This window comes from Mercenaria mercenaria, chromosome 18, assembly GCF_021730395.1.
Source record: "Mercenaria mercenaria strain notata chromosome 18, MADL_Memer_1, whole genome shotgun sequence".
In the NCBI taxonomy this organism is placed as follows: domain Eukaryota; kingdom Metazoa; phylum Mollusca; class Bivalvia; order Venerida; family Veneridae; genus Mercenaria; species Mercenaria mercenaria.
In genome coordinates this window covers 30456198-30470468 of record NC_069378.1, presented here as the reverse complement: position 1 = coordinate 30470468, position 14271 = coordinate 30456198, and the positions used below count along the sequence as shown (strand labels likewise).

General features: G+C 32.8%; 1 protein-coding gene across 1 annotated transcript in view; it reads left to right on the top strand.

Moving 5' to 3' along the window:
- Positions 1-8159: 8159 nt before the first annotated feature.
- Positions 8160-14271, top strand: part of LOC123539176 (dual specificity calcium/calmodulin-dependent 3',5'-cyclic nucleotide phosphodiesterase 1C-like) — a 423427-nt gene continuing 417315 nt past the window's right edge. The window contains exon 1 of the mRNA XM_053529762.1: positions 8160-8349. Within this exon, the coding sequence (XP_053385737.1) occupies positions 8166-8349 (184 nt within the window). The 5' untranslated portion in view covers positions 8160-8165. The remainder of the gene's footprint in view (positions 8350-14271) is intronic.

The following is a 14271-nucleotide window of genomic DNA, read 5'->3' as shown; positions in this document are numbered from 1 at the left end:
GAGTGATTTTGATGTAATTGGCACAATTAACACCATCATGAGACGAATTCATGCCATTTTCCCTTTTTTAGAATTACTTTCCCCTTTTTTGTTACTTTAAAACTTTTATTGTAACTTTTTTTTAAATATCGTGGAAAAACGGAAACCCCTTTTCTGAGTACAACAAACATGCAAACCAATTTGGGTGTATTTTACCCGTCTCTTCCCGAAAAAGATTTTTGTGTGGACTTGCAAAAATTTTTTTTTTTTTTTTTTTTTTTTTTTTAAAGATTAACTTCCCTTAGTTGTTACTATAAATAAATTTTTTGAACCTTTTTATAATTACCCAGGGAAAAAACAAGACCACTTTCTGGGTACAGCAAGATGTTACTCCCAGTTTTTGGTGTATTTTTTATATAAGTATCTCACCAGAAGGGGTTTTTTTTGTGGACTTTTAAAAAAAAAGACTTACAATGATTTCTAAACAACCACAAAAATTTAACATTCCATTTTCAAATACAGCTGCTAGAGTAAAGAAATTTGCTTTTTACGGGAATATTGTGACATTTTTTTGGGCCCCTTTTTCCCTGTTAGCTTTCCATTGCTTCTTTTTTCAGTGCCATATAGAAAAACTCATAGTTATACTCTTTATGAAAAAAAATAAAATTTTGCAGTAAACCACCTCCTATGACTTATTCTTTCTTCCACATCTTAAAACCCCGGGTGCAACCCATCCTTCAATTATGATATGCCCTGGGGGGTTTGCCATGTTGACTGGCTCTTTTAAAAACAAAAACTGATCGTCTGTGGTTTGGTAACATAGCCGATCAGCCTTAATTCTCCCCCATTGAACGTAAAACGCAGTAAAGATTTCTTAAACTTTGCGGGGGTTTAATTTTGCTCATAAACGATAAATTATCGGGGAAAAAGAAGCTCTTCGGTTTTGTTTTGTTACTACGAATTAAAAATGATTTAAATTTTTATTTTTCGAGAAATAAAAAAATCAGCGAAACATTAAAATTTTATTTTTTGTAGTTTTTTTAAAACGAAAATAGATCGTCTATGTTTGGGTCTTAAATCAACTCGCTTTCCGAAAGAAACAACTTTTTTATGAAAAAATTTTAAATAAGGGTTTTTAAAACCGAACTCAAAGTCAGATACGCCCAATTCGCTAAAAGTCTTCGTATCATCACAATTTGTAAAAAATATTGTTCAAACTGGGGAGAAAAGTGAAAACGTATCCGATATAAAATTTTTTTAAAAATCGAGCTGTTTTTAAATTTTTAAAAAAAAAACTAAAACAAACTGAAAATGGGTTTTACTATACTGTCAGTACATCAAACAAGAAAACTCAGGCCATTGGCCTTTTATTATGTACTTAGGGCCTTCTGGCTCTAACCTGTCAAATGATTAAATTTTATTGTCAATTTAAAAGTCTCGAAACAACAGCAAAAAAAAGAAAGAGTAAAAACTTTAAATTTAAAGAAATTAAATTATTTTACCAGGTTTTAATTAATGTCCCATTACAACCATTTGGAACAAGCAATCTTCATTTGGAATTGTTTTTCAATATTACTAGAGACTATTCCCATCCAGATATTAAATAAAGGGGGTGAATGATTGTCAAGGGTGATTTATCTCTAAAGCCTTTCTTGCTCTAACAGATAAGAAAATGGAAGCTATTGGATTGCTGTTGAAATTTTATCAGCATTTTGATTGATTTCATCATCTCTACAGTTAATGGACTGTATCAATACATCACAGACTTTGCATGTTTTTTTTTACTTCTCGACAAATTAATTATTGAACTTACATTTTTTTCGCATTAAATAATTCAAAGCCTGCTGGGGCTTTGGGGCCCAAAATCAGCCTGCAGTTTTTAAAATGGAAGTGCCCCCAAAATAAATTAATTCTTGCCCCAAAAAAAAATGATGATAGCCTAAATAAATGGTTTTAAAGATTTTGCTAGAAAACCAAAGTTGCACATTTGGAAAGTTTTTTGTGTTTTAGTAAACAGTGTTTTTTCCAGAATTAAGGGGGTTTTAGTTGGCTGCATTCAATTAATTTGTGTGATAATTATTGTCGTTTAAGAAGTAGAGTTAGCAAAATGATATATGTAAGACTACTGTAGCCCGTCGGTTCTTAGTTATAGAAAAAGAGTTTAGAGACCAGTCTGTTAAAGCGCCCTTTCCATTGGGCCAACTTCAAAATTAAGCACCGAACCACCAATCAGCATCGGATATAAAATGGTTTGGACCATCTTTTAAAGAAACCTGCCCTTGGGCAAATTTCAAACTTATGCGTAAAAGAAATCTTTTATTACAGGGACATTTTTTATCATTGAAATAGACAAAATCATACAAATGAAATACAATACAACCGGCCCGGGGGGCCTTAAACCTTTTTTTTCAAAAAAATAAAAATTTCTGATCGAAAAACAAAGTATGGGCAATTTTAATAATTACAGAAAACAAATATAATGTTTTTATAAATATTTGAAAGTTGATTTGAATTAACAATGGGTTTATGACCTCCGCCTAGCAAACGCACATAGAAACCACCAATTAGCAGTCAGGTTATAAAACAGTTTAGAGACCAGTCAGTGTTAAACAGCCTTGCCATTGGTCAGTTTCAAAATTATGTGCAGAAACCACCAATCAGCAGTCCAGTTATAAAATAGAGTTTAGAGACTAGTCTGTATAAAGCAGCCTTGCCATTGGTCAGTTTAAAACTATGTGTGCAGAAACCATCAATCAGCTGTCAGGTTATAAAAACAGAGATTAGAGACCAGTCTGTTAAACAAGCCTTGCCATTGGTCAGTTTCAAAATGATGTGCAGAAACCACCAGTCAGCTGTCATGTTATAAAAACAGAGTTTAGAGATCAGTCTGTTAAAGCAGCCTTGCCAGAGTTTTGAGACTGATTATATTAGTTGAGAAAGCACGCAATAATCAGCCCATGTTCTCTATGATTACTTTATTGTCTGTTAAGTTATTTGCTTTTCACAAATTATGTCTTCCATGATGCTTTGGCAAAATGAAATACAAATGTAGTCTGAAGGGTGTCTGTTACATGACTTGTGCTGAATGAATAGGTAGTTTAACCTTTATCCTGCTAAATTTCTAAAATGGACTGGTCTGTCATTCAATTTGGACAGTACCATTTATTATTCAAAGGGATATTCACTGAAAATTTACTGAGAGCAGACCAAGATCAGCCTGCACGAACGCTGATCTTGGTCTGCACTGGTTGCAAAGACAGAATCACTTGCCACCAACAGACTAAAAGTTAATTGAAGTCATTGTATAAATGATACAAATAATGTTACACCAACACCAAACTTGTGCTAATTAGCCATATTTAAAGTTTGGTGACAGCAGCAGTTAGTATGTTATTATATCTGAGATAAATTTAAAAAAAAACATTATTATGTAGTATATACAGTACAACCTCTCTTAAGCAAAAAACTCTCTATAACATCATCACAATTTCCCTAAGCTGAAATATACTATCAAATTTACCTCTCCAGAACAATAACCTCTACATAACAGTCAATATTTGTATCTCCCAAAGGGTGTTGCTCTATAGAGGTTGCACTGTACTTACTGAATGGATTACTGGTGAATAGTCAAGACAGTTGTCCACGGTCCAGAATAGTTTGCTGGATAATAGTTAAGAATATTGTCCCAAGGTCCAAAGGAACAGTCTGTAACACAAACACAAACTAGAGTTTGATGATTTATAATTGGAGTGATGTAAAAATGCAATAAAACACAGTCATTTGTTGTATTGTCAAATTACAAAACAACATTATATTCAGAATGTATGAATTTTTATTTGACATTCTTAGAGAATGAAATCAGCTTTTCTAGAATTAATTAATTGAGCCCTGCCATGAGAAAACCAACATAGTGGCTTTGCGACCAGCATGGATCCAGACCAGCCTGCGCATTCGCGCAGTCTGGTCAGGATCCATGTTGTTCACTTTCAAAGCCTATTGCAATTACAGAAACCGTTAGCGAACAGCATGGATCCTGACCAGACTGCGCAGATGCGCAGGCTGGTCTTGATCCATGCTGGTCACAAAGCCGCTATGTTGGTCTTCCCATGGCATGGCTCAATTGTTTTTCTAGAAGCATAAAACAGAAAAAGAATTTAAAGTCAGATGAATTTTGATCATTAATGAAGATAGGTAATAATATTGGATAGTAAACGTGAGTGAAAATCCAAATAAAGAGCTTTGCTTTGTCAGATGCAATAAATTGCACATTTGAGAATTCTTACTGCTTTTAGTGTAATAGTGTTTTCTGGAATGTGGGTGTTTGTTGTTATTTGTTATGTAGCTAGGAATAGTAATAGCTTTCAAGGGGCCTTCATGGCTGAGTGGTTAAGGTCACTGACTTCAAATTGCTTGCTCTTCACCGATGTGGGTTCGAGCCTTGCTGGGAGAGTTGAATTCTTCATGGGAGGAAGCCATCCAGCTGGCTTAAGGAAGATTGGCAGTTCTGTCCAGGTGCCTGCCTGTGATGAAATAATGCATGGAGGGGCACGTGGGGTCTTCCTCCACCATCAAAAGCTGGAAAGTTGCCATATGACCTGTGACGTTAAACCCAACAAAAAACAAAAAAATAATAGGTTTCAGCCATTTTAAACTTATACGGTTTAAAGCCAGTCAGCTTTTTGTATAGTCTACCTGGTTCTGAGTTCAGTTCTCCTTTTTTCTCACTTTATAAGTTTGATCCTTAGTATTCAGTGTGAGAATTTGTCATTTATCAATATATGGTCATAATACTACGCTTTCCACTTCTGATACAAGAACTTATTTTACAGACAGGTTCAGTATTGTTGATCCAACAATTTTTTTTCTCATTTCATTTATTCAGTTAAGAGACACGTAACCATGTATCACATACGAAATGGAATACAGTCAATCTTTGTACAGATAATTCGATAACCATCCTTTGCTCAAACTCACTGTCAGGTCTCTGCAAAATTACTTTGTAATGTATATTTAAGGCCTAAAGAAGTGTTGAAAATGTCAAGTTGATGTACTTTTAATAACTTGATAATGGCAATGGTTAAAGAGGTGTTAAAATATATAATGTCAAGGTGATTTATTAGTAATAACTTGAAAATGGCAGTCGTAAATGTATAATGTCAAAGTGATTTAGTAGTAATAACCTTAAAATGGCAGTGGTTATAGAAATGTTGAAAATATATAATGTCAATGTGATTTAGTAGTAATAACCTTAAAATGGCAGTGATTATAGAAATGTTGAAAATATATAATGTTCAATGTGATTAGTCAGTAAAACCTTAAAAATGGCAATGTCATAGAAATTGTTGAAAATATATAATGTCAATGTGATTTAGTAGTAATAACCTGGAAATGGCAGTGGTTATAGAAATGTTGAAAATATATAATGTCAATGTGATTTAGTAGTGATAACCTTAAAATGGCAATGGTGAAAGAAGTGTTGAAAATATAAATGGTTAAAGAAATGTTGAAAGTATATAATGTCAATGTGATTTAGTAGTAATAACCTGAAAATGGCAGTGGTTATAGAAATGTTGAAAATATATAATGTCAATTATTTAGTAGAATAACCATAAAATGGCACGATTTAAGAAATGTTGAAATATATAATGTCAATGTATTTAGTAAGTAATAACCTGAAAATGGCAGTGGTTATAGAAATGTTGAAATATAATAATGTCAAGGTGATTTAGTAGTGATAACCTTAAAATGGCAATGGTGAAAGAAGTGTTGAAAATATAAATGGTTAAAGAAATGTTGAAAGTATATAATGTCAATGTTATTTAGTAGTAATAACCTAAAAATGGCAGTGGTTATAGAAGTGTTGAAAATGTAAAATGTCAATGTGATTTAGTAGTAATAACCTTAAAATGGCAGCGATTATAGAAATGTTGAAAATATATAATGTCAATGTGATTTAGTAGTAATAACCTGAAAATGGCAGTGGTTATAGAAATGTTGAAAATATATAATGTCAATGTGATTTAGTAGTGATAACCTTAAAATGGCAATGGTGAAAGAAGTGTTGAAAATATAAATGGTTAAAGAAATGTTGAAAGTATATAATGTCAATGTTATTTAGTAGTAATAACCTAAAAATGGCAGTGGTTATAGAAGTGTTGAAAATGTAAAATGTTAATGTCATTTACTGATAATAATCTGACAATGGCTAAAAAAGTGTTGAAGATGTATAGTGTGAAGTTGATGTACTTGTAATAACCTATCAATGGCAATGGTTAAAGAAATGTTGAAAACATGTAATGTCAAGTTGATTTAGTAGTAATAACCTGACAATGACAATGGTTAAAAAAGTGTTGATTTTAACTGATAATAACCAAACAATGACAGTGGTTACTTAGGTGTTGAAAATATTTAATGTCAAGGTCATTTACTGGTAATAATCTGACAATTGCAGTAGAAAATATGTTTACTTATAATAATCTGTCAATGGCAATGGTTAAAGAAGTGTTGAAAATATAAATAGTTTAAGAAATGTTGAAAATATGTAATGTCAAGGTGGTTTACTTATAATAATCTGACAATGGTTAAAGAAGTGTTGAAAGTGTATAATGTCAGGTGATTTACTTATAATAATCTGACAATGGCTAAAGAAGTGTTGAAAATAGGTAATGTCAAGGTGATTTACTTATAATAATCTGTCAATGGCAATGGTTAAAGAAGTGTTGAAAATATATGTCAGTGTGGTTTCAACAGATAATAACTTGACAATGACAATGGTTACTGAGGTGTTGAAAATATTTAATGTCAAGGTCATTTACTGATAATAATCTGACAGTTGCAGTAGGAAATATGTTTTCTTATTATAATCTGTCAGTGGCAATGGTTAAAGAAGTGTTGAAAATATAAATAATTCAAGAAATGTTGAAAGTATATAATGTCAAGGTGATTTACTTATAATAATCTGACAATGGCTAAAGAAATGTTGAAAATATGTAATGTCAAGGTGATTTACTTACAATAATCTGTCAATGGCAATGGTTAAAGAAGTGTTGAAAATATAAATAGTGTAATAACCTGACAATGACAAGGGTTAAAGAAGTGTTGAAAATATATGTCAATGTGATTTCAGCTGATAATAACTTGACAATGACAGTGGTTACTGAGGTGTTGAAAATATTTAATGTCAAAGTCATTTACTGGTAATAATCTGACAGTGCCAGTTAAAATGTGATTTACTTATAATAGCCTGACAATGGCAATGGGTAAAGAAGTGTGGAAAATATATGATGTCAATGTCATGTACTAATAATAATCTGACAGTGGCAAAGTTAATTATGACAATTGCAATTTCATGAAAGAATGCAGACCAATCTTACCACATTTCCATTGAGTAATATATGGCATATTTGTATCACATTGATTTTTGCTGTCACATAGTCCCAAAAATATCGTAACATGTCTTACTGTGGCAGCACAGAGGCAAGATAGATGTTTTTATGCTGTTGCATGCCTATGTGCAAGTAATAAGATATAAACTTTTCCTTGCATACTTAAAAAAATAATACATGCACACATGCCTTACATAATAGTAAACCAATATTAGGTTCTAGGTGCACTTTAGGTAAGTATTACACGCGCACATGATGTCATTGAATAAATTGTTGCAAGTAATATGTTATACATGCAATATTAGTTTTAATGTGCACACACAATTGTATAAAAACATCCATGTCACTTCTGTGCCACCATACGAAACATTTCTAAATATGGTAGACTGTCTTGTTAACAGAAAATTTCTTTTTTCAATTTCTAGGGAAAACTAAACTCATTTTTTTTCTGAATTAACTTGGGTGTTTCTGACATTGAAAATAAAGTAATTTGAATGGCGCTCTGGTTATTTTCTGTTTAATTTAGGCGAAGAAACTATAGGGGTTTGGAACTGACAACCATTTTACATTGGAAATCAAACAAGTGCTGCCATTTTCATTAAGTCTAAATGCAACGCAACAAAATGTTATGTTAATGGAAAATCAGACAGAACTCAATTCCAGGACAATGTGGATATGGAAATGAAATTGTTTATTCGAAAATGAGTCCCAGAAATGGAGAAGTGACCAGAAATGCAGATTTTATTGTTCTGCAGCAGTTGCTGGATTTATGTAAATTTTGCGCAATTAGGTTTTTGTGAAATGGTGACTATGGAAACTAACAGGGAATATATGAAGGATGATTTTACCTCAGCAGCTGAAGAGTCGCTGGTGTTTATTGATGATGATGCAGATGATTTAGGTGACTGTCAACAAGACAGTTACAGTGAGGCATTATGTCGAAAAAAATGTGTTGTTCGGCTGGATGGAGCCAGATACACAATCGGTATAAAATAAATTCTACTTTTTGTTTTATTACAAATACAAATTGTTTATTGGAACTAAACTGATACATAGAACAGTGTTTTCCAGGGCATATACTGAGCAAACAGCATTTGCATACTATTAGTATAACATGAATAACAAGCACATACAAAAAAAAAAAATTCAAAAAATTATCGAATGTTTTTCTTTTCCCAAGCATATTATCAGCATGCATGTTAAAAAATTTGCATTATATGCATGTTGAAATTTTAATTTATTAAATCAGTTTTGTATAGATATAATCTATACTCTTTATAATAATTTTAAGACCACAGTGCCATAGGAAAAAGTCATTAGAAATGAATAAGGTAATTTTAGAGACTTATACCATATTATAAGCCCTTACTAAATTTGATAAAAGTAGATTTTTAAAAAGAATTATCTTAAATGTGCTGGTATCTCTTTCAGTATGTACACTAACAGTAATGTCACTTTAAACTCTAACTAAGGAATACTATATATATTGATTAGAAATGAGCTTTGCATTATTAGTTACCTAATTAAGACCCCCTTTAACACTTGGTAGCTTTAAAGGCTCATAATGCCTTTATTTGAAATATGGCTGCCACTTTTTCCACCATGAATACAAAACCTATTATTATGGTGTTAAATCCTGTTTTAGTAAGAGCGTTGGTCTATGGATCGCGGGGTCGCGAGTTCGATCCTCGGGCGGGGCGTTTGTTCTCCATGACTATTTGATAAACGACATTGTGTCTGAAATCATTAGTCTCTACCTCTGATTCATGTGGGGAAGTTGGCAGTTACTTGCAGAGAACAGGTTTGTACTGGTGCAGAATCCAGGAACACTGGTTAGGTTAACTGCCCGCCGTTACATGACTGAAATACTGTCGAAAAACGGCGTTAAACCCAAAACAAAAAAATAAATCCTGTTTTTGATAATTATTTTCTCTCAAATTTGTCAAATGTTTGAATATTGATGAATACAGTAGAAAGTTCATTTGAATTTATTGGTTTTGGTTACCTCCCTTTATGGCTCTAATTGTAAATGTTCATGTACAGTATTAAAAATAGCACTTTTCTTACCATATCATCTATTTGGACAGCTGTTTCATTTGTTTTTAACATAAAACTTAAAGCCTTGTAGAACTCTAATTAGGTGCATAATACCAAAGATTTGAAAAATGGTGCTAGTAGTTTCCTTGCTAGGTACTCAGCATTAAGAGGATAGTTTTTGGACTGGTCAGTCCGATGTGGCTTGGTGTGGCTTGATATATCACAATCATGTAAATACAGGAAGGAGTTATTGCCATTTGTTTTATAATTCACAAAAAAATTCTGTTCATGAGCAGAACCCATGATATAAGTGTTCTTGTTTGATTAGTTTTTTTTCCAGAATTATAAGGAACAATTATGTTAAAACTTAAATAAAACGTAAACTCATCATGATACTTCAAATTTCCACATGTTAATTATTGTAAAACCAGAAGATCTCACATTAAGCTGTCTGAGATACAAATTGAAGGCCTGCAATTTAACAATAGATTAAAGTTACCTTTTCATTTGATTTACTTCTGTGGCTAGAATCCATCCTGTGGGAGTTGTTGTCTATATTCCAACCAGTCTATTTATGGCAAAGCAAAAATGTAAGCAAATTCATTTATACAATAGTAGACTTCTCACAGACATCATTCTCAGAAAGTTCTACAGCTGTTCTTCTATTATAAATCTTCTGGACTAGTAATGAAAATTAGTTCATAGATCATTTACCCTCCAGGTCTTGCCCTGCAAGAAACTGCTCTTCTGAGGTTATCATTGAAATATTTGTTCTTTGCATAGAATACAGAACTGGATTTTGATATTCAGTTATTTCTATTCTACATTAAACCTGATCAGATATGATGTTTCACAGATGTCGCTAAAATAGTTTTTTGTACTTGTAACGTGTGTAAATGTTGAGTTCTGCTCAACTTGGGGCTAGAGGGCATGGGCAGTAGCATGCATTTCATTCTTTTACAACTTATATTAAAACTCTATTAACTTGACAGTATTAAACATCATCCTGAGAGTCACTAAGATACCTTTTTAGAAGCTGCAGCTCAGGATTTCATGTTTGACAACACCACATGAAACATCTAAATTATGTCATCATCACCATTGAAAATCAAGTCCCTGTATATCCAGATAAAACTAATCTGAATGTGAGCTTCATAAGATTGTAACAAATTAAACAGATATTTGTTAGTCTTTTCCTATGATGAAAATCAAGTCCCTGTTTATCCAAATAAAAGTAATACGAATGTGAGCTTCATGAGATTGTAACAAATTAAACAGATATTTGTTAGCCTTTTCCTACGATTAAAATCAAATCCCTGTATATCCAAATAAAACTAATCCGAATGTGAGCTTCATGAGATTATAACAAATTAAACAGATATTTGTTAGTCTTTTCCTACGATGAAAATCAAGTCCCTGTATATCCAGATAAAAGTAATACGAATGTGAGCTTCATGAGATTGTAACAAATTAAACAGATATTTGTTAGTCTTTTCCTACGATGAAAATCAAGTCCCTGTTTATCCAAATAAAAGTAATACGAATGTGAGCTTCATGAGATTGTAACAAATTAAACAGATATTTGTTAGCCTTTTCCTACGATTAAAATCAAATCCCTGTATATCAAATAAAACTAATCGAATGTGAGCTTATGAATTATAACAAATTAAACAGATAATTGTTAGTCTTTTCCTACGATGAAAATCAAGTCCCTTAATCCAGATAAAAGTAATACGATTGTGAGCTTCATGAGATTGTAACAAATTAAACAGATATTTGTAGTCTTTTCCCACATGAAAATCAATCCCTGTATACCAATAAACTAATCCGAATGTGACTTCATGAGATTGTAACAAATTAACAGATATTTGTTAGTCTTTCCTACGATGTAAAAGTTCAATATGTTTTTTTTTATCTCACCTGTCACATTGGTTCCTTTGTTGAACTGGCCAGATTCCATTATGGGTTCCAGAGTGATGGCCCCTGAAATGGCCAGAAATAGCTATTTTGACCTTGTCTGCACAATAGCAGCTTCATTTATGATTTGATTTTAACCAAAGTTGCACACAACTTGTATCACCACAAGATCTTGCTTTTTTTCTTCAGCTGGCCAGATTCCATCATGGGTGTCAGAGTTATGGCCCCTTAAAGGTCCAATATTGGCTATTTTGGCTTTTGCAGCCATATAGAGACTTCATTTAAGGTTTTATTTGATACAAACTTCCAAAATATCTCCAACAACAATAAATCTTGGATTCCATGACAAATTAGATCCAATCGTAGGTTCCAGAGTTATTTTATATCTGATTACCTCCCCTGATTGTAATCAAAATGGATTTATATCAGTAAGTACTTATAGGACTTATTTGAAATTTCATTATTGTTATCAGTTAGACTGAGACAATCAGGGTAGATAACTATGAACTGATTTTATGTCAAATTACCTCCCTTTATTTCAAATTAAAATGGGTATATCTCCATAACTAATGAAGATACTGATCTGAAATTTCATTTATGTCAACAGATTTATTTGGCAGATCCTTCTTTTGTTCACTTACAATATTTTTTTTTTTTTTTTAATAACTTCCCTTTTACGTTACTATAAATAGCTTATTTTTAGTAACTTTTTTATTATTGGCCGTAGAGAAAGACTGAGACCACTTTTCTGTGGTACAACACGGATGGTACGTCCAATTTTTAGGTGTATTTTGACATATCTATACCTTGTAAGAATTTTTTTTTCCTTTTAGTTAAATTTCTTCACTATATTGTTCCTGTCCTTTGGACTTAGATATTTTTTTTGAGGATCTTCCTGTCCTCAAGTGCAATGATAACAGGTGAGCGATATAGGGCCATCATGGCCCTCTTGTTTAAGCTTGCGGTTACATGGATAGATGACAATATGGAGATTATGGATGTCCTTTTCTTTGTTGCTGTGGAAAAAATGGTAGCTGCTATGGCAACCAATAGTCCAAAAATATAACAAGAAGTGTCAAAATGTAATACTGTGGTAACTTAAAAAGTAAAAGTTTTTTCTTCATGAAACTTGTTACATGGACTGATGGCAATGTGGGAAAGATGCATGATATTTTTATTTTCTCATATGGCAACAAAAGAGGTTGCTATGACAATAGGTATTCCAAAAATATGAGAAAAAAGTGGATCTGCCATAACTTTTAAATTGCAGTAGATATTTTCATGATGTTTGATAAAAATGGTAGAAGATGAAATTGAGAGCATACACAATATTTTATTATCTCCATTTCTTTTTGTCCACCTGTCTTTTTTATAAAGTAAAAAGAGATATTTTCATGAAATTTTGAACATAGATTATGTACCATATAGGTAGACAACATTTTGTTTTGTCCCATTATCCATCCATTTGTCTATCTATTTGTCCATCCTTCAATCACAAAAGCTTGAGCCTTAGTTAACTTTCAAAGGACAAGAAATAGAATTCTTTTTAAAAAGTTTGCTTCCTATGGCATCAAATACGACGATTGCCCCTTTTGGACTGCAGGCCTGTTTATTATGTATATTTCATAATATGTGCATTATAAAAAATCTTTTTGGATCAAATTTTCCAGATTGTGGATGGGGTGTTTTTAAAGCCCTAGTGAGTATTTATTGCACACAAACCAGGAGATATGAAATTTTGGAGTGAATGATATGTCATGGGTTGATTGATCAGATAAGAAAATTGAAGTTTTTATTTTATCAGCAGTTTGATTGATTTCATCATCAGTTTATGGACTATCAAGACATGAGTGTTTCCTTCCTTCAGGCTAATAATTGAACTATGATTGCTGCAGTCCAATTTCTGAGTGATGCATATTTCTCCATGTTGATTTTTGAGTTCTTTTTATGCCCCTGAAGGCAGGCATATTAAAATCGCACTGTCCGTGCAAGACCCAGACCCCTAGCTCCAAGGTCAAGGTCACACTTAGAGGTCAAAGGTTAACAGGGTCTGTTTCGTGTCCAGTCCATAACTCTGCCATTGATGAAGGATTTTGAAATGTTCCCCATAATGAGACGACGTGTCATGCGCAAGTTCCAGATCCCTAGCTCTAAGGTCAAGGTCACACTTAGAGGTGGTCTGTTTCTTGTCTGGTCCATAACTTTGCCATTTATCAAGGGATTTGAAAATAATTTGACACAAATGTTAACCATATTGAGAAGGTGTGTCATGCTTATGACCCAGGTCTCTCGTGTCAAGGTTAAGGTCACGAAATGATGTGTGATTTTTTTGCACAGACAACTGTAGCATTCTTGGGCACACTTCAGGGGCATTTGTAACCAATAGTTACAGCTCTTGTTTCCAGTGCCACCGATTGATGTAATCAGTTACTTGAAGGTACATGTGCAAATTTTAGTAACACTGGCTTAAAATCTCTGAAATATTGTTGAAAATTAATAAAAATTGATGATTGGTTTTCAGCAGTTTTCAAGTGTTTATATAAAGTGGCCCTGTTAAATATTTCCATCAGCTGTTTTCAAATTTAATGTCACTCCGTCAGCAGTCTTTAAATGTTTAGGTGGCTCTTTAAGGTCACTCTATCAGCAGTCTTCAGATGTTTAGGTGGCCCTTTAAAGTCACTCCTTCAGCCATCTTCAGGTGTTTAGGTGGCCCTTTAAAGTCACTCCATCAGCTGTTTTCAAGTGTTTAGGTGGCCCTATAATAAAGTCACTCCATCAGCTGTTTTCAAGTATTTAGGTGGCCTTTTAAAGTCACTCAGTCAGCTGTGTTCAAGCGTTTAGGTGACCCTGTAATACAGTCACTCCATCAGCTGTTTTCAAGTATTTAGGTGGCCGTGTAAAGTCACTCCATCAGCTGTTTTCAAGTATTCAGGTGGCCTTTTAAAGTCACTCC